At 52.8% G+C, this 20,932-nt stretch overlaps 1 protein-coding gene across 1 annotated transcript; it reads right to left on the bottom strand.

The window, feature by feature from the left end:
- Nucleotides 1-5,846: 5,846 nt before the first annotated feature.
- LOC123185140 (uncharacterized) lies at nt 5,847-8,373 on the bottom strand. Its single transcript, XM_044597124.1, has 3 exons — nt 7,390-8,373; nt 7,210-7,264; nt 5,847-7,133 (listed from the first exon to the last, which is right to left on the bottom strand). Exons 1-3 carry the CDS (start codon nt 8,316-8,318, stop codon nt 5,955-5,957), a joined length of 2,163 nt encoding a protein of 720 aa, XP_044453059.1. The 5' UTR covers nt 8,319-8,373; the 3' UTR covers nt 5,847-5,954.
- Between the last annotated feature and the right edge of the window lie 12,559 nt (nt 8,374-20,932).

The following is a 20,932-nucleotide window of genomic DNA, read 5'->3' as shown; positions in this document are numbered from 1 at the left end:
AAAGCATTACAACATCCAAATACAATCAAGGTCCGACTACGGAACCACAATAAAAGAAGAACCCCAAATGCGACAAGGTCCCTGATCGACCCCAACTGGGCTCCACTACTGATCAACTAGAACGAAACAACACAAAGGAAGGGATCTTCATCGAGCTCCTCATGAGCTTGGTTGCGTCATCTGCACGGACTCATCGGCACCTGCAAGCTGGTTTTGGAAGTATCTGTGAGTCACGGGGACTCAGCAATCTCACACCCTCGCGATCAAGACTATTTAAGCATATAGATAAGGCAAGGTAATATGTGGAGCTGCAGCAAGCGACTAGCATATATGGTGGCTAACCTGTTCGCAAAAGAGAGCGAGAAGAGAAGGCAAAGCGCGAATGAAGAACTAAAGAACAACCTACGGCAAACATTACTCCAACACCGTGTTCACTTCCCGGACTCCGCCGAGAAGAGACCATCATGGCAACACACGCAGTTGATTCATTTTAAATAAGTTAAGGTTCAAGTTATCTACAACCGAACATTAACAAATTCCCATCTGCCCATAACCGCGGGCACGGCTTTTGAAAGTTCAAATCCCTGCAGGGGAGTCCCAACTTAGCCCATCACAAGCTCTCATGGTCAACGAAGGATAAACCTTCTCCCGAGACATTCCGATCAGACTCGGTATCCCGGTTCTACAAGACAACTTCGACAAGTTAAACCAAATCCCGATAGGAGCTGCACATATCTCGTTCTCAGGGCACACTCAGATGAGACATCCTACGAGTAAAACCAAACCTCAAGTTGCCCCGAGGTGGCCCCGCAGTCTGCTCGGTCGGACCAACACTCAGAGGAGCACTGGCCCAGGGGGGTTTAAATAAAGATGACCCTTGAGTCCGCGAAACCCAAGGGAAAAAGAGGCTAGGTGGCGAATGGTAAAACCAAGGTTGGGCATTGCGGGAAGAGTTTTATTCAAGGCGATTTGTCAAGGGGTTCCCATTATTACCCAACCGCGCAAGGAATGCAAAATCCGGGAACATAACACTGATATGACGGAAACTAGGGCGGCAAGAGTGGAACAAAACACCAGGCATAAGGCCGAGCCTTCCACCCTTTACCAAGTATATATATGCATTAATTAAATAAGATATATTGTGATATCCCAACAAGTAAACATGTTCCAACAAGGAACAACATCTCCATGTTCCAACAAGGAACAAACTTCAATCTTCACCTGCAACTAACAACGCTATAAGAGGGGCTGAGCAAAGCGGTAACATAGCCAAACAACGGTTTGCTAGGACAAGGTGGGTTAGAGGCTTGGCTCAACAATATGGGAGGCATGATAAGCAAGTGGTAGGTATCGGAGCATAGGCATAGCAAAAGAGCGAGCAACTAGCAAGCAAAGATAGAAGTGATTTCGAGGGTATGATCATCTTGCCTGAAATCCTGCAAGAAAGAAGAACGAGTCCATGAAGAAGACAAACTGATGTAGCGAACGGATCCTCACAACACGACGTTATCGGAACCAACCCGAAGAAGCAACACCGGAAAGAAGCAAACAATCATGGTAAACAACCAACACATAATCATGTCATGATGCACAATCAAGTATGATGCATGTCCGGTTTAATGAAGCATGGCATGGCAAAGTGCACAAGCAACCCTACAAATTAAGTGGAGCTCAATATGCAACGGGATGCATATTGACGGAACACCACAACAATTATTTAGTTCGATCTCGTTTATGTACCCAATAATATTAAATGTTGTTAGCATGGCAAGAGGTGAAGCAAAGTAAAACTATCTATCTAGTCAAGTTTAAATGAGGCCGGAAGTAACGAACAACAATTCCGGTAAAACCCCATGAGCATATTATAGATTTGGTACTGTTCTGCCCTAAGCCATATTTTAGAGTTGTTAAACATGCAAGAAAAGTGCACCATGTTAAACTAGGCATTTTTCTACCCCATTTACATATAAAGTTTATTAAATTTGGAGCTATGGTTGAATAGTTATGAATTAAAGTATTTTAGCATGGCATCGGAGCAAATTATATACAAACAACAAGTCTAAACATTTTAACCATGCATGAAATTTGAAAATTATTAAACTAGACAAAATTCTAAGCAAGTTACATATATAATTTATTTAGATCCGATGCACGGTTGTGGAGATATTAAATGCATGAAGTGCAAGGGGCTTTCTGTAAAACTGGACGGCTCTGGATAAATAGATAAATCGCGCAAAGGAAAAAACACATTGGGCCAAATCTGAAGGCTGGCCCAACGAACAGAGGGGCTAGAGGGGCTTCTCACCTAGTGGGCCTGGCCCAGATCGAGAGGGAGGCTGCAGGAGGGGCGCTGGGCCCTGGCGACTCGAGAAAGAGGGCGCGGTCAACGCACTAGCGAAGCAGGGGGGTCGAGACGCTCGTCCTCCTCTGCATTTGCTTCGATGCAGAGGACACCAACGATGCAGGAGGCCGCCGCAGCGGGACTGGCGGCGGCTTGAGGGACTCCGGTGAGGAGGGCGGTGACCTGGAGGCGCGTTCAACGCGAGGCAAGGCGCTCGACCTGGAGATCAACGAAGGCTCGGCGAGTCCTGGAGAAGAAGCATGGGCGGCACATGAGGAGTTCGGGCGCGACACGAAGAACCAAGGGGCGGCCATGGCGGTGGAGCCTGGGCGCGGCGGCGCTGCTGGTCTGGCGGTGCTCTGACGAAGATGGAGGCGACGGGGTCGCGGACTTGACGAAGGGCGGCGGATTCGAGCGATGGCGCGGCGGAGCTCGGGCCCTGGGATGCTGGCGAGGCGGCCGTCCGAGCGGGAAGACGAGCGCGGGGTCGAGCGCTGCAGCGGGACGCTTGTCTGCTGCGTGGCTCGGGCGTGAGGAGGGATCAGGCGATCGAGGGCGCAGGGGCCCGACCGGGTGGCCTGGAGGTCGAGGTCGCCGTCTCGGGCGTCCATGGTGGTTTCCTTTTACAGAGAGAAACAAGAGGGAGTTGAGCAGGGGCGCAGAGAAGAAAAGAAGGAGATTAAGGGCAGCGCGCGAGGTACTGGCCTGGGGGTTTCCGGCGGCGGCGTTGGTCGTCGGACGACGAGACGAGGAGGGGCCAGGGACGAGGCATGTCTCGGGTAGGAGAAAGAGGGGCTCTACGGGATTTGAGCGGCTGTGGTGTGGTGGTTGGCTCGCTAGGGAAAACAAGGGGGAGTGGATGGATCTAGATCCCGAGGAAGATACGGTAGGTGGCGGCGGCTCGACGGGACAAAGTCCCTAGATTTTAGGGTTTGTCCAAAATGACTAAGGGTGGACTATATATACCTCACAAATTAGGTTAGGGGCTACCTCGGTCCCTCTGATCGGAAATGGATGGTCGCAAATAAATAGCTAGGGAGTCCAATTAACAAAACGGAGATATTTTGTAGATGTTTGGGGATGATCCGGACACAATGGTGACGACTGCTCGGGTCGGGTTCGGAACAATTTTCGGACGCGCGCGAGGGGGGGGTGCGGCTGACGAGAGAGGTTAGGTTGGACCTGGCGGTAGGTAGTGAGCTGTGTAGACGGTCTCGAGCTGAGAGAAAGAGAAGAGAGGGAGGCCCAGCGACTGTTTCCGGAGACCGAAAACGTCTGACGTTAGACCGGCTATACTGCCGCTATAGTTATCCGTTGGGGCATCAAACGATCTCCGAATGCGATGAAACTTGACAGGCGGTCTATCTACACTATAATAAGACCACACGCCAACTCTCATCCCATTCTGAGAACAATTTCCGGCCACTTATAAAATACTATTTCGGACATGCCGCGGCGCGTGCAAGTGTGTCTGGGCTCAGAACGGACAACGGAAAGAACGAGGAGACCTGGACGGATGCAAGTTTTGAAAACATGATGATGCAATGCACATGATGGCATGGTATGCAATGCATGACACGCAAGCACATGACAAGGCAACAACAGCGAATAACTGGACGACACCTGGCACATCGGTCTCGGGGCGTTATATGCGTGTACCAGCTCCCCATGATTGAAAATATAAATGAAACGTTTGTGGCTGGGCGGCCGGCCGAAGGTTGGACCGGTCACACGCGGCCGAAGTTTGAGCCTTATTTTTTCATCTCCATGGCCACACACAGCGCACCGGCATGACGAGCCCTTGCTGTTAGGGCGAGCCACGGCAGGGGCAGAGAAGTCACGGCGGGGGGAGCTACAAGAGGTCGCGCGCGATGCCGGTCGCCGTCGATGGCATGGGACAGCGGAGGTGGTGCTGGAACCATTCATTTGAAAGCTTCCATCGTTTGATTCAAAAGCTTCAATAGACCTGGCATATAAAGCTGCAACCGGACACTGTGCAAATGAAAATGCTACAACCGTTCACAAGAAAGCTTCAACCATAGTTTGAAAAGACTTCAACCAGACTTCCATGGAACCCCAAAAGCTGCAACCGGCAATAAGAAAAGCTTCAACCACTCATGTCTCAGTTGCATCCCACAATAACAGAGACGACATTTTGCTGCAATGGTCCTAAGTTTTTGCTACGATAATCAATGGATTTTGCTACAAGCATTTTTCATGGGCGCTATGGTGCTACAGGCGCGGCGAGAACACAACCCGTTGTTGGGGATGGGATGTTGCACACTACAACGCCGAGATCAGTTATGTAGAGGCGGGCGGCGCAGTGTTGGGTGGACGACGACGAGAATTGCGGCGAACAGAGTTGCCGCGTTGCAACCTTGGGGCCGGTGCCGTCATGGCGAGCTGCAACCTGGGGGGAGGGGGAGGGCGGCGGGGCGTTGTTGCTTGCTGGAGTTGCGCATGGTGCGCAGATCAGAGAGACGGTGAGGGCGGGGGTATTTCCCGAGGGCTGGGTTAGGGAGGGACCAAGGGAGGCGCCATGGCGAAGGATGTGCAGCTTGTACGTGAGGTAAGGGGAGGATTGACCTGCGCGTGTGAGAGAAGGATCAAATCTGAACGATCGTGATTGGGCCAATCGGACGCCGGCGTGGCGACCGGCCGACCGGCACCTAGTATTGACCAAAACATAACCGTCGGAATCAAAGAGATACAGTGACATAAGGGCTTGTACAATGTGAGATGCTTAAGGGAGATGCTTAGAAAAATAATGTCTCTACCGTGAAAATAAACATTGGCGCTTGATAAAAAATCGATTTATTTTTGTAAGCACCTCCCTAAACATCTAACATTGTACAAGGCTTAACCGGGTTGAACCACACCGGGCATAACCAGGGACTTGATTATCACAATTTTTTTTTGTACTTTTACGCTGAGACGAAATCAAACATTCGTTCGTATTCATTCACGCCGAAACTCTGGAATAAAACTTGCACCAACATTATTTTGGTAAATCATTAAAACTTACATCAATATCATTTTGCTAAATCATTGCAAGGTACGACCAAGGGCAAAATCACCTTTTCAACTGCCGCTTTGATGATCTGTATACGACTGTACCTGGTGCGTATATAAAGGAGACGGAAATTTGAGTGTCACGTTGGTATACTGGCAAAATCTCAAAGGCATATATACAATTAATTCAAAATTTAAAAACATTCGAAGATACCAGCTTTCATAACTGTAGTTTTTAGTTGTTCCAGGAAAAAAAATGTTTAGGCCCTGTACAATGCTTCTTCCTTAATTAGCTACCTAGATTACGATGGAATTTCCAAGAACTCCTGGCTATAGGATCTCAATCAAACAGAAAATACTATTCCGTTTCTCTTTACTCCGTGTATGTGATTTGTCTTGAATCAAACTTTGTAAAATTTAATCAAATTTATATTAAGAAAACATCTTTTTTTTGAATAAGAAAACATCTACAATACTAAAAATATGTGAATGTTGATATATCATTTCATAAAGTTGATCAAACTGCATTAAGTTTGACTTAAGACAAAAACTTACATGTGAAGTAAAAAAAAAACTAAAAGTAACATGCACTACTGGTCAGTCACTGTAAGTATACGTCCAAGTCTGGCTCGAACCATATGGCGTTCATGGGCTCCTTGGCATAGAACGAAGGGCGGTAGCATTGCTCCTGAAATGAGTAGAACGCCTGCGTCCTGCAACCACCATTGATCTCACTATAGTTCGGGAGGAACATCTTATTACATGAATCTTCTCCTGTAGGTGGCACAGCAATCAGAGCATTGCTCCTATCCCAAAACACGGCCGCGTCCTCCATGCCTTCAAACTCGGACCAAACCATGCGAGACCGATCGAGCTTGAACGTTCTAACAGACCCATCATCGCCATTCTCTCTGATAATGGCGACCAACTCCCCCTTCCACTCCACCAGATAGTTATAATCATATTCCCTAGGATGCACCTCTTTGCTTCCGCGTATCGGTTGATCCGGCTTTTCAAGGATGTTCCATTCCATTTCGTCCTTGTTCGGGTCCACCACCCCAAGCCGGCCATTGATGTCCAGAAAATAGAAGAGTCCATCCAGGAAGACGGGACTGTGAGATGCCATGAAGAAGGTCACATCGTCGTGGCCTGCGGATTCATCCTTCCAATCTTCATCTCCCATTCGCCATGTATTTATCGTGACAACTTCGCCGTTCGGTGTAGATCCTGCGGCAAGGACCATGAAGTCTGGAGAACCCGGCACCGAAGAAAATGACAATCCTTTGAGACCAAGGATATCCAAAGGTGGAAGAGCGATCACATGGCCACCATTAGGGTAGTTCTTGAACGGATTCACTAGGAAGAACATGTGGTCGCCGCCTCTCGATACGATGACCCAACCGTTCTTTGTGAAATGCAGTAACTGCGATCCTTGAAATTTGAGACCTGAAGTAGGGATATTTAACCTGATACTATACTTCTTTTCGCCCACTGGATCGAAGATCTCGACAAGATCCTCCTTGGTCCTTCCTGCTGGCCGAGTTGTCATGAGCAATGGCGACACTTTTGCATTTTGGATCGGGCTCTTAATGGAGTTCCACTGCTTGCAGACAGCTTTCAAGTGTAGGAAATCGATGAATGAAATCTTGGGTACTAGTAACTGCAATAAGTCGGTATGGAGATCGCGCCACTGCCTCTCATCTCGAGAGGCCGTAGCGCTCATCCCCGTGTGCTCTTTTTGTTGCTCTCCACAACAATGTTCAATTCTTGTTTGCATCACCTGTCAAGTACAGGTTAAACTCGCGTACTCAACGTAGTTAATCTACCAGTAATAGTATAATCATGTACAAACTTACTTCATTGGAGACATCATCAGAAGTGTCGATGGTTCGTGCTGCTTCCAGACCGAAGCTGCAAATACATCATGAAATACATACATAGAAATATTATAAATTATCACATTGATCGAACCCACAAATAATATTACTACAACTAATAAGTACTTGTTCAGATCGAGTCAGTTGAATTAAACTTGCCTAGTAGAAAGAGCCCAGAAAACTTCCTGACCATCATCGTCATATCCCTCGACTATGCTGAGCCGAATGGTCATATCATCCAGAGACACGGTGTAGATACCAAATCCACCGCAAACCTCGCGTAGCACATGGATACAGTTGGGCTGAGTTCCTGCTTCAGCCGCCGACTGAACCGCAAAAATAAAGTTGCCTACAAAAAAAGTTCTGTCGCCGATGGTGTCCACCGTTTCCCATGCATTGCCCTCATCGTTCCATCGGAAAACCTTCACATCCACCACCTCCACCGGGCACCCATAGAGGCAGCAGCGCACCAAGAAGAGCTCGCCACTGGGACATGGCACCGGGTAGCACTTGTATCCATTGTGCACTGGGCACGGCGGCGGACGCGTCATGTCCGCCCTCTCAACCACCGGCGCCGGGCCTGACGCATCGACAACCACCAAGGACGCCATGGTCGTTGCGTACACCTTCCCCTGGCTGCCAGGGGTTATGGGACCGTCGAACTGGTCGTTCTTCTCAACAAGCTCCGCCGGGAGTCTGGACCACCCTGCGTCACCGGGGCGGCAGTGGAGGAGGAACCTCTCCCTGATGAAGCTAAGCACAACGGTGCAATCGGATGGGGTCTGCGACGAGAGCGCGCAGCCGAACAGTAGGTGCGGCTTCCGCGCGTCCTCGGGCAACGGCGGAAGATCGATCACAGTGGGGGACGAGCGCGACATATTAGCGAAGCTCACGAGGGAGCACCCGCTGGTAACCTCGTCGAGCATGAGCGACCAGTCCCCGTCCAGGCCGAGGCATATTTTCCCTTGCAGCGCCGGCATGTCCGGCGTCTCCTCCCAGCGGCGGCATCCGTCGAACGGCGCGACGACGACGGGTTTGCTCGTGCCGTTGAATTGTACCACCCACGGTGGCTGCTGCGCCTTGGCCATAAAGTAGGGTTCTTCGATCTCTGCTGCGGAGCGCGTCTCGAACCCTGGATATCGATCTCTTTTTTTGGGGAGAAAAACGTCTGGACCTGATTATATGGAGACCTGGTCCGTCGTGTCCATCAGGAACTTTTTTTAGTACGTGTTTGGTTCGCGATTTTTCCACCGGCTTCAGAATACAATACGAACGTTTGGTTTGGCTGGGCCGGTTTTAATCAGATACAGCGCTATACGCACAGTTATGAAAAGATAAGAAAAGAAGATACAGCGCTACGCAAACCTGAAAACGGCCCGTACCGGCTGGCTTCCAAAGACGGAAACAATCCGCTTCAAGAAATCACAAAAACTGTCAACCAACACAGTTGTATCCTTATTTCAGCATCCAATATGTTACTACCATTTTTTCTTGAGGCAATCCAGTATGTTACCTTCTTTTTAGATCATCCAATATGTTACCTGCTCCAGACCAAACGCATCTCGGTCATCATCGACTTCGCGGCAGCCCGGCGCTCCATCGCAGGGAGGCTGCTCGTCGGGTGACTCCTTTCTCCGTACCCTGCTGACCCCGAAGCCATTGTTCGCGAGACCATGGCGTATCCACGCCGAGCTAACGGTCCAGCGGGTGGCAAGTGTAGACGGCAGGTTCATCCTCCACATTGTGTTCGAGGGTGATAGGTTGCATGTGCTGAGGGCTGGGCCGTGGCACTACCACAAGTCCATAACGACGGAGTCATCTTCGCGCCATTCGACGGGCAATGCAAGTGACGTCCGACTCGACTAAATCCGTGTGTGGGCGCAAATTCAAGGCTCCCACACGAGCTCAAGACCGAGGAGATGGGCTGGGAATTGGGAAGAAAGCTGGGTACCATCATCGCCATCGCCCACAAGAATAAGCTGATCGTTGACAAGTCCCTCCGCTTGCGTGTTGACATGCTTGTACATCGTCCCATCAAGTGATACATCAGTGCTACCCCAACTGAAAGTACCAATGTTCTGAAGTACTTCCTCTGTAAACAAATATAAGGTCGTTTAGATCAATATACACTCCAATATAAAATATGAAAAACTCCCAAATTTTTGTTTTTGTTATGATCTACTGGGACACACCACAGAGAAGTTTTGCAGCATTCCTAAGGAGCAGCACGCAGCGGTCTTCCACTTCGACATCAAGGCCCCGCCTATCTGGAAAGAGAGAAGCTTCAAAGGTTCCTCGGAGCCTCTGGGTCCGATGCGCTGTTCTCTGAATTTTGAAGGGATGTCGGCACCGACGCATTTGGAGAAAGAAGAAGAGGCTGAGAAACATTAAGCCAAGGTTCCGGACGTGGTCATCAATGTGGTGCCTATGACCGTCAAGCAGCTTGTGGTTTCTCTAGCAGGGAGAGGTCTAACACCGTGGCTGCCCGGGACATTATGGGCATGAACTTTGATCCTGTTGCACAGTACCCCCTCTGTTTTTTTACTCCCCATATAAGATTTTGGTCAAAATCAAACTACACAAAGTTTGACTAAATTTATATAAAAAAATATGCACATCTATAATACTAAAACAATATAGTATGAAAATACGTTTCATGGTGCATCTGATAATATTGATTTCATATTGCGAATGTTTACATTTTTTAATATAAAGTTAGTCAAACTCTATAGCGCTTGACTTTGACCAAACCTTATATGCGGACTGAAAAAACGGAGGGAGTATGTCGCAGGGGCGATGGTCCCTTTGACTAGGCTTCGCGCGACGTTGGGAGAGGCTGCGAACATCTCGTCTGGCCAGGAAAATTCCAAGGCCCTTCTTCCATAACCCGTTTCGTTATGGTTAGGAGGGGAGGCGACTCGGGGGGCGATTCGGGGGGGGGGGGGGGGGGGGATTCCGCGGGCGATGTTGCTAGCGGCCCCGCGGCGGAGGCAGATGGCTGGACGGTGGTGCGCCTTGCCCAGGGGTGCGCGCGGCGGAACGCGCCGGCGGGGGCGCGGCTCCTCGCCCCGCCCCTCTCCGGCAGCAGGTTCTGGGCTCTGGAGGGGGTCGACTCCGACGACGACGACGAGGTAAGTAGCGAGGTAAGTGATGGTGGTGGTGGTTCGCTGAGGCCCCGGGCGGGGTGCTCGGTGGGTGACTTTGTCGCCTGTACGGAGGAGCTTGGGGGCTCCTTCGTGGCCGGACGCCGGCGTGCCTTCGCTCCTGGTGGGCATGGAGGTCGCCGCCTGGCGCCGCGGATCTGGCGTCCGTCGCGGGGGGTGGATGCGGGCCCTGAGGGTCGTTCGTGCACTCTGGCGGCGGTGGGCCGCTGCGAGGTGGCGCCGGCGGGGCCTCCTCTGGCCTCGGCGAGTTTGTCGGAGCTGACAGGGGTCGGCGGCGGCGACGGCGTGGCCGCCCGGGTCGGGGAACCACGGATCGTGGCTAGGGTTTCCGGGGAGAGGACGGACGGGCCCGTTTCCCCGCTGGGCCAGGAGGCGTGGCTCAGCCTTCCAGGAATTGGGCCGGGGGGCCCATTGGCGGCTCAGCCCGCTTCTTCGAGTGGGGGGGTGCAGGGGCTCCCCTCCGTGCTTTGGCCTGTCCAGCCTGGCCCGACGACCTGTTGCGAGCCTGCGCAGCGGCCCGGGCCCAACGTGGAGGTGGCCGCGCGGGCGCCCGCTCCTATTAATAGGTGGATGTGGGTGCCAAAAGGAACCCTAGATCTGACGATAGGGTTTCCTGCCTCCCACTCTCAGGTGCGGCGTTTCGGGCACCTTGCTCGTCGCCTTATCCGCTCTGCCCCTCCCCCACCTCTCTCTTGCTCGTTCGCCGCTGTGGTGAAGGTGGGCTCCCGTCGCAGCGACAAGCCTCCCATGTCACCCCCGATTCCGGCGGCGGATCGACAGCGCGAGCAAGAGCTTCGGGCGAAGGCACTCTCCAAGGCGTCGGCGAAGGCCGTGGAAGACGGGGGCTGGGGGCCGCCGCCTCCATGGTGGATTGCGGAGCAGGAGCGGAAGCATCAAGAGGAGCGTGAGCACAAAAAGAAGAAGAAGGAGGAATACCGGCGCCGGGGGCTGGAGCAGAAGAAAGAGCTCAAGAGGAAGGAGTCTCAGCCCCTTCCGGGCGGCGAGCAGAGCAGAGACCCGTTGGCCAAGAAGCAGAAGCACAAGGGAGGCACGGCGCCGCTGCAGCTGGTGGCTGGGCCGGTGGCTTCGAAGGGCTCGGCTGACGCCCCGATCCCAGTGGAGGAGGCCGACGGGCCGGAGTGCTTCAAGTGCGGCAAGGTGGGGCACTACCAAAACACGTGCCAATACAAGCCCCTGTGCATCGTCTGCCACGAGGAAGGGCACGCGTCGGCATACTGCCCCACGCGGGGTCGGCCCCTGATGCTGCAGATCATGGGCAACGCCATTCCGGGCGAGGGATTCTTCTGCCTCCCTTTCATGGAGACGGAGGGCGAGGAGGTTCGGGCCCCGTTGGTGGCGGACGCGGCGATCATCTCGGCGGCGCCGGGCACGCTGTCGATCCCCATTTTGGAGGCGGAGCTACCTCACCTCTTCGAAGGGGAGTGGGATTGGCAGGTGTCGGACAAGGCCATGCTACGGATGGCGACCCGCAGCGGAAAGCTCTACCTCTCCCTCAACGACATCATGGCGGACATCAAGAAACAGTGCCAGGAGGAACCCAAGGCTGAGATTATGCCGGATGTGTGGGTCAAGTTGTGGGGTGTGCCACCCAAGCACCGCCATGTGGACCGCCTTATGGCCGGGACGGTGATGATTGGGCGGCCCATGAAGGTGGATCCAGTGTCGCTGCCGGGGCTCGGCCCGGTACGGATGCGCTTCGCGTGTCGTGCGCCGGCCAAGATCAAGGGCTACGTTCAAGTTTGGTTCAACAGCGAGGGGTTCACCATTCGCCTGGAGGCCGAGGAGGGCGAGTTGCAGGGCGCGGCTCCCCTCCCCCGCCACCAGCCAACGTGGACAAGGGTCCGAACGACAAGGACAGGGACCTCGACACGAGCATGGGGGATGACTCCATCGACACCGCCACTTGGGACAAGCTTGGGCTCAAGGACAAGGACTCCCAGGACGCGCCGCAGGAGGCAGGCGCGGCGATGGACCAGGAGGAACGACAGGTGGCGGTGGGCAGCAACGAGTTGGGCTTCAACCAGTACGGCTCCAACTTGTCCTGCGCTTCGGAGGGCCGCTCGATGCTCATCTCCCCGGTGGCTACGGTGGTGGATGAGCCTCGAGCTACCGCGAAGCGCTCTCCCAAGGCGCCGTCAGGCCTCGGGGTCGGTGGGACGCGGCTCCACAAGAAGCCGGCGGGCCGCAAGACTCCCTTTGTGGCGCCGGCGAGCCCACCCTTGGGCTGTGGGAGCACGCCTGCCCCGCAGCGGCCGGTGGTGATGGCGCTGGCCTCTCCAGGGGGTCCGGTGGGTGGTTCTCCGTCGGTCATCTCCCCTCCCGCTTCTGATGCGCTTCGAGTGGAGGTGGCAAAGGTGGCGCCCGTTTCTACGGCCAAGCGCTCCAAGGCGGTGGTGACGTCCACGGCGACGCGGGAGCGGGCGAGCTCCCGCCCGAAGGGTGCCAAGGGCAACCTGCCTGCCCTCCAACGCGCCCAACTCCTGCAGGCCCAGAAGAACCTGGAAACTGAAGGTAATCCCGTGCCCCGCTTTACGATCTTCGACGATTATTCTGATGAGTGCTTGGGGGGTATCTTAGCGGATAGTGGTGTTAGGATGTCTGACGAGGGGGAAGCGCGCGAAGTTCTTTCTCTTATCCGCGCTAAGGAAATCGCGCAGGCCACGCTCGCCCAGGCAGCGTTGGCCCGCGTTGCGCCAGTCGCAGAAGAAGCAGGGGCTTCTCTGGTGACTGTTGCGCGGCCCGATCAGGAGGACAGAGCAGCAGGGGCTGCATCGTCCCCCTCCAACCGTCGTCTTGCCAAGACACGGCGCGTGGCCAAAGCGGTGACCCTCCGGTATCCGCCTCCGCAATCGCATTATCTAATGCGTTACATATTTTGGAATATCCGGGGCTTCGGCCACGTTGGGAGGCGGACCCAGCTAAAAGAGTTCATTCGAAACGAGGCGATCGACGTAGTTGGCTTGCAGGAAACCATCAAGACCAATTTCAATCATCGGGACCTGCTAACTGTTGACCCGCTGGAGCGTTTTGTTTGGCATTGGGTGCCGGCGGTCGGGCACTCGGGAGGCATGTTGCTAGGCATCAACCTAGTTTGCCTGGAGGTGGTGGCATGGGATGCTGGCCGCTTCTTTCTATCGGCCCACGTGCGCCACTGTGCAACTCTCCGCGAGTGGGAGGTGATTGTGGTTTACGGCCCGGCTGATCACTCGCGCTCGCTCGAGTTCTTGGGAGAACTCCAGGCAAAGGTTGCGTCTGTGGGCACGCGAAACCTTCCTCTTCTTGTGGGAGGGGATTTCAACTTAATCCGTTCGGGAGCGGATAAAAACAATGGTATTATTAATTGGACAAGGGTGTCCATGTTTAATAGTGCAATTGCAGCTATGGCCCTTAGGGAAGTGGCTCGCGTGGGGGCACGCTATACCTGGACCAACAAACAACTTACACCGGTGCGGTCGGTTTTGGACAGGGTTTTTATGTCCCCGGAGTGGGAGGCGCTGTTTCCTCTTTGCTCCTTGCACGCCGAAACGAGGATAGGGTCGGACCACGTCCCCCTCATTCTCTCCTCGGGGGAGGAAAGGCTAAAACGCAGTCCTCGTTTCTTCTTTGAAACCGCGTGGTTAGAGTCTCCGGACTTTGAGCAAATCTTCCTATCGAATTGGGAGAATTGCGTCGCCCGGATCGGGCGCGTACGCGGGCCGATGGAGTTCTGGATTGCTGCAGGCGCGGGCCTGCGTGCGGCCCTTAAAGGGTGGGGGGCTAACCAGGGGCGCGACGATAAGTTGCTTCGCTCGCGTTTGATTGCTAGACCTTGCTCAGATGGACGCTGTGGCGGACGTGCAGACCTTCTCGGAGCAAGAATGGGCTCAGCGCTACGCGCTTGAGACCCAGGTTGAGTCCCTCCTCCGGGCTGAGGAGGAGTACTGGCGTAGACGTGGAGGAATCAAGTGGATGCTCAAGGGTGACGCGAATACCAAGTATTTTCACGCCTATGCAAATGGCCGTCGTCGCAAATGTGCAATCCTGCGCTTGTAATCTGAGCAGGGGCTCATTTTGCGGCAACAGGATATCGTATGGCACATTTACGATTTTTACATCCATCTCATGGGTTCCAGGGAGGAATCCCGTGCCCGGCTTAGGGCGGACGTGTGGGACCCTGCGTTACGGGTCACGGATGCGGAAAATGAGGGCCTGGGTCTGGCCTTCACCTCGGAAGAGATTGACAAGGTGACGCTGGGCATGAAATCGGACACCGCTCCCGGGCCGGATGGGTGGCCGGTGGCGATGTTCAAACGGTTCTGGCAAGTGCTCAAAGGGCCTATTTTTGACGTTTGCAATGGTTTTATGCGGGAAACGGTAGATATCTCTCACCTAAACTTTGGGGTTCTCTCTCTGATCCCCAAAGTTCTGGGCGCGAATCATATTAGGCTCTTTCGTCCTATTGCGTTGATTAATGTTCCGTTTAAAATTTGTGCGAAAGCTTGCTCGACCCGCCTGACTTCGGTAGCTCACCGTATTATTAGTAGGAACCAATCGGCCTTTATTCGGGGGCGCAACATCTTGGAAGGGCCGCTGGCCTTAAATGAGATTGTGCACTCCCTTAAACGTGCTCGTCAGCCCGCGATCCTACTGAAACTGGACTTCGAAAAGGCTTACGACCGCGTGAACTGGGAGTTTCTCCGACAGGTTCTCCTGGACCGGGGATTCTCGTCGGTTTGGGTTCACCGTATGATGCAATTGGTCTCGGGAGGCCAAACGGTGATTGCGGTGAACGGAGAAGTAGGAAACTTCTTTCGCAACAAGCGTGGGCTGCGGCAAGGGGACCCAGCCTCGCCGTTGCTGTTTAATTTTGTGGTCGACGCCTTGGGCGCCATGCTAGACAAAGCCCGTATGGCTGACCACATCAGGGGAGTGGTGGGCAACCTGATACCGGGGGTGTCTCACCTGCAATACGCGGACGACACACTCCTCCTTTTCGAGCCCGACACTCACAGTATTGCAACGGTCAAAGCCATTCTGCTGTGTTTCGAACTCATGTCGGGGCTAAAAATCAACTTTCACAAATGTGAAGTATTGTCCATAGGGATGGGCATGGCTGAGAGCCAGCGGGTTGCCAACTTGCTCAATTGCAAATTGGCCAATTTCCGTTCACATACCTCGGCCTCCCGATCGCGGCGAAGAAGTGTTCGATCGCTGATTGGGAACCTCTCACCTCCAAGGTAGCGGATAGGGTGTGTCCGTGGAGAGGGAGATTTATGTCTTCAGGGGCTAGACTTATCTTAACCAACTCCAGCCTCTCATCCTTACCTATGTTTGCCATGGGTTTGTTCATGCTGGCGGACGGGGTACACATTAAGTTGGATACCCCGCGGTCCCGCTTCTTTTGGGAAGGAGCGGGTCCTAAACGGAAATACCATATGGTTAAATGGCAGGCTATTTGCAGACCTAAAGCCCAGGGGGGCCTTGGGATCATCAACTCCAAGCTGATGAACATTGCACTCATGTGCAAATGGATCTGGAAGATGTCTCAGGGTGAGACTGGCCTCTGGATCGACCTTCTCCGTGCGAAATACTTCCCGAATGGGAGTTTTTTTAGGCGGCCCCGCGCAGGTCCCCCTTCTGGAACTCCATTCAAGCCCTTAAACCCTTCTTCGCCAGGGGTGCGAAGTTCGGGGTTAACAACGGACGCTCCATGCGGTTTTGGCTTGACCTTTGGATTGGCCAACAACCCCTTTGGTCCGAATTTCGCCAACTCTACTCCATTGCTGTTGAGCCCAACCAATTGGTTGCTTCGGCCCTTAGCTCATCTCCACCCTACATCAATTTTCGGAGAGAACTAACGGGGCCGGAGATGGCGGAGTGGGATCGCCTTCGGGCGCTGATTGCGGATGTTCCCCTGTCTGACTCCGCGGACACGGTCTCTTGGAGGCTTTCTTCCTCTGGCAAATTTTCTGTCAAGTCCTTATACAGAGAGCTTACCCGCGGCCAGGTTCCTTCTGCTGCCATGGGGCTATGGAAGGCTAAAACCCCTCTAAAGATCAAAGTCTTTTTATGGCAACTTTGTCAAGACCGCCTTCCTACCTCGATCAACCTTGCCAAGCGCAATGGCCCCGCCTCTGGCCCTTGCGCTTTGTGTGGGGTGCCGGAAGATGCGGATCACGCCTTCTTCCGGTGCCCTCTGTCGCGTTTCGCTTGGAGTGCGGTTCGCGACGCCGCGGGGGTGGATTGGGACCCCCGCTCCCGTGCCGCGCTGGTGTCTTCCTTGTATTCGCTTCATGGCTCGTCGCGGCGGGTCATGTGGACGTGTGCGGCGGCCATGTTATGGGCTATCTGGCATATTCGTAACAAGCTTACCATTGAGGGTGTTTTTCCCTCGCACCCTGCTGACGTTATCTTCAAATGCATCGTGTTCTTGCAGCAATGGACACCGCTGGGAAGGCAACAGGACTCTGATCTTCATCATCATGCGATTAACCGCCTCCGCTCTGTCTACGCCGAGTCCCGCGCCCCGTCGTCCGCGTCGTCTGCTGGCTCATAGGGATGGGCAGCCCCTTTTGGTTCTACTTTCAGCTGAGCATGCGTGCTCGTTTCGCTAGGCCGGTCGCGCACTGTATCGTACTTATTTCCGTCTCCGGTTTAGTTTGCTCTCCTGGACTTGTTTCGCTTTTGGTCTGTTGCAAAGTGTGGGTTATGTGGTTGTGCTACGCTGCCTATGTTGAGGGCTTTATTAATTTAAAGCCGGATGCCCCTGACATCTCTGTTCTAAAAAAAAACTCGTCTGGCAGGAGGACATTGGGCGTAAGTCGGGGGTGACTCTTGATGCTGCTTGTGTGTTCGTTGAGATGGCTGGTGCTGCCATTCGCCCATTCCCATAACTGGAGAGGCCACTCACGTGGCTAGAGCTGCTCCTGTGATGGCGGCTGGAATTGCCACTCCCGTGGCTGCAGCGGGAGTAAATAGCATAAACTTTGGGTCAGGGTTCAAGAATTATTACAAATTTGTTTTTCACCAATAACTACCAAAAGTGTGGCCGCTGTTTTTAAAACCCAAATGGGTTGGTGCTTAAATCTTAAACCATTTTATGACAACTGGCCCAGTCGTCAGATCCGCATAGCACAAAAGTCAACACAGTTAGAGTGGGTTGTTAAGTTGCACTCTATGACAAATGTGATCTACATGTCATTCTCACAAAAATTCTCAACAAAAAATCCCCAATTTCTCCCCTATCTTCTTCCTTCGACTGGAAGTTAGGAGAGGCTGCCGCGACGGCTGCCATCGATTCAGAGCGTTGCTCCTCTGCGTCCAGTAGTGCCTCAATGCCCTCACCATTGCGCTGCTGCCAGCCTCCCCACCGGAGTCCCCGCCGGGTAGTGGAGGTTGCCCCGTGCTCCCTACCCCTCCGTCTGACCTATAGGGCCATGCACACAGGAGGGAGAAGGGCGACGGCCAGCTCCTGCCGCCACCCCCATGGTGCTTCGGCCACTCGAGCACCTCCCCTGTACCAATATCATTTGGCTAAATCATCAAAACTATTTTTAGGGTAAATCATCAAAACTTAAACCAATATCATTTGGCTAAATTATCGCAACGTATGACCAAGGGCATAATCGTAGAGGGGGGAATTTGAGTGTCATGAGGGTATATGGGCAAAATCTCGACGACACATATAAAACTTATTTATAAATCAAAACTTAAACATCCAAGATACCAACTTTCGTAACACTTTTTAGTTGTTTCAAGATAAAAATGTTTCAGGCCCTGTACAATGCTTCTTCCCTTTTTTTACTCCATGTATATGATATTTCTTGAGTCAAACTTCATAAAGTTTGACCAAATTTATATGAAAAATATCAATATCTACAATACTAAAAATACACAATATGAAAATTAATTCCACCATGCATCTAATGATATAGATTTGATACCATGAATGTTTTGTTTTCTCTCAATATTGGTCAAACTTTACAAATTTTGACTTAAGAAAAAACTTATATGCAAACAAAAAAGAAGCGAAGGGAGTAACATGCACTACATGTAAATCAGCGTAAGTACGTCCAAGTCCGGCTGGAACCATATGGCCTGCATGGCTCCTTGGCATAGAAGGAAGGGTAGTAGCATTATTCCCCGAATGAGTAGAACGCCTGCTTCCTGCCACAATCCGTGATCTCACTATAGCTAGGGAGGAACATCTTGTTACATAAGTCTTCTCTAGCAGGCGGCACAGCAATCAGAGCATTGCTCTTATCGCAAAACACGGGCACGTCCTCCATGTTGGGCAACGTAGTAATTCAAAAAAAATTCCTACGATTATGCAAGATCTATTTAGGAGATGCATAGTAACGAGAGGGAAGAGTGTGACCATGTACCCTCGTAGACCGAAAGCGGAAGCATTATGTTAACGTGGTTGATGTAGTCGAACGTCTTCACGATCCAACCGATCCAAGTACCGAACGTACGACACCTCCGTGTTCAGCACACGTTCAACTCGATGACGTCCCTCGAGCACTTGATCCAGTAGAGGATCGAGGGAGAGTTCCGTCAGTACGACGGCGTGACGGCGGTGTTGGTGATGTGATCCGCGCAGAGCTTCACTTAAGCACTACTACGCTATGACCGGAGGAGTAAATTGTGAAGGGGGGCACCACACACGACTAAGACAAATCTTGGTGTGCCTTTGTGGTGCCCCGCACCCCCGTATATAAAGGGGGGAGGAGGAGGCCGGCGGCCTAGGAGGGGCGCGCCAAGGGGGAGTCCTACTTGGACTCCTAGTCCAAGTAGGATTTGGCCCCCCTCCTTCCTTCCAACGGAGGGGGAAAGGGGAAAGAGGTGTAGAGGGAGAAGGAAAGGGGGGCCGCGCCCCCTCCCCTTGTCCAATTCGGATTGGGCTTGGGGGGGCCTCCACCTCCTGTGGCTGCCTCCTCCTCTCCACTATGGCCCATGAGGCCCATTAACTCCTCCCCCCCCCCCCGGAGGGGGGGGGGTCCGGTAACCTCCCGGTACTCCGAAAAATCCCCGATCTTCTTCGGAACCATTCCGGTGTCCGTATATAACCTTCCAATATATGAATCTTTATCTCTCGACCATTTCGAGAGCTCTCGTCATGTCCGTGATCTCATCCGGGAGTCCTAACAAACTTCGATCACCAAAACACATAACTCATAATACAAATCATCATCGAATGTTAAGCGTGCGGACCCTACGGGTTCGAGAACTATGTAGACATAACCGAGACACATCTCCGGTCAATAACCAATAGCTGAACCTGGATGCTCATATTGGCTCATACATATTCTACAAAGATCTTTATCGGTCAAACCGCATAACAACATACGTCATTCCCTTTGTCATCGGTATGTTACTTGCGCGAGATTCGATCGTCGGTATCATCATACCTAGTTCAATCTCGTTACCGACAAGTCTCTTTACTCGTTCCGTAATGTTTCATCCCGTAACTAACTCATTAGTCACATTGCTTGCAAGGCTTATGTCGGATTCAGGGTTCCGTAGACCCATGAGAGGTTCGAACTCTAGGGTGCGCACGCAGGACTCTTTCTCCCCAGCCTGCCTACCCAATGATTCCACGACCTAGCTCGTCGAACCCAAAGAACATGAGACACAGAGGTTTATACTGGTTCGAGCCACCGTGTGGTGTAATACCCTACTCCAGTGAGGTGGTGAATTGCCTTGTGGGGCTGAGGATGAACTAGTAAAGAGGAAGAACGGCCTCAGGAGGAGAGGTGTTCTTGAGCTCGATGAGCTGGTGGATGTGACGATGGAATGGATCCGATCCAAGGTTCGTCCCCCCTCTATGGTGGTGGCTAAGTCCTATTTATTGAGGCCTTGGTCCTCTTCCCAAATGTAGGCGGGAAGGGATCCCACAACGGCAATTTTGAAGGAAGACAACTAGTACAAGCTATCCTGATAAAAGTAGTCTCCGCCTGCCAATGCTCTGGTGGTGATTGTGATGCCCCGAGACCGATGTGCCAGGTGTCCCCCAGTTATTCGCTGTCGTTGCCATATCTTTGCTTGCGTGTTGCATCTTGCCATGTCATCATCCGCATTGCATCATCATGTTTTCAAAACTTGCATCCGTCCCGGTCTCCCCTTTCCTTCCGTTGTCTGTTCTGAGTTCGACCACACTTGCACGCGCCCGCGGCATGTCCGAAATAGTGTTTTATAAGTGGCTGGAAATTGTTCTCGGAATGGGTTGAAAGTTGGCTTGCGGTCTTATTATAGTGTAGGTAGGCCACCTGCCAAGTTTCATCGCATTCGGAGTCCGTTTGACGCCCCAACGGATAACTATAGCGGCAGTATAGCCGGTCAAACGTCAGACGTTTTCGGTCTCCGAAAACTGCCGTCGGGTCTCTCTCTCTTCTCTCCTCTCAGCCCGAGGCCTTCTGCACAGCCCACTACCACTCACCGTCAGGCCCTACCTAAACTCTCTCGTCAGCCCGCGGCCCTCCTCGCGCGCGCGCCCGAAAGCTGTCCCGGACCCGACCTGAGCAGTCGTCACCGTTGGA

This window comes from Triticum aestivum, chromosome 2A (genome assembly GCF_018294505.1).
Source record: "Triticum aestivum cultivar Chinese Spring chromosome 2A, IWGSC CS RefSeq v2.1, whole genome shotgun sequence".
In the NCBI taxonomy this organism is placed as follows: Eukaryota; Viridiplantae; Streptophyta; class Magnoliopsida; order Poales; family Poaceae; genus Triticum; species Triticum aestivum.
This window is presented reverse-complemented; position numbering and strand designations above follow the sequence as displayed.

What these genes read in the sequence shown, in the direction of transcription:
- LOC123185140 (XM_044597124.1), bottom strand. Translation starts at nt 8,318, where the DNA reads ATGGCCAAGGCGCAGCAGCCACCGTGGGTGGTACAATTCAACGGCACG. An exon ending in TTCTGGGCTCTTTCTACTAG is followed by an intron (nt 7,265 to 7,389) that starts GCAAGTTTAATT and finishes ATGTATTTGCAG; the next exon opens with CTTCGGTCTGGAAGCAGCAC. An exon ending in CTGATGATGTCTCCAATGAA is followed by an intron (nt 7,134 to 7,209) that starts GTAAGTTTGTAC and finishes TGTACTTGACAG; the next exon opens with GTGATGCAAACAAGAATTGA.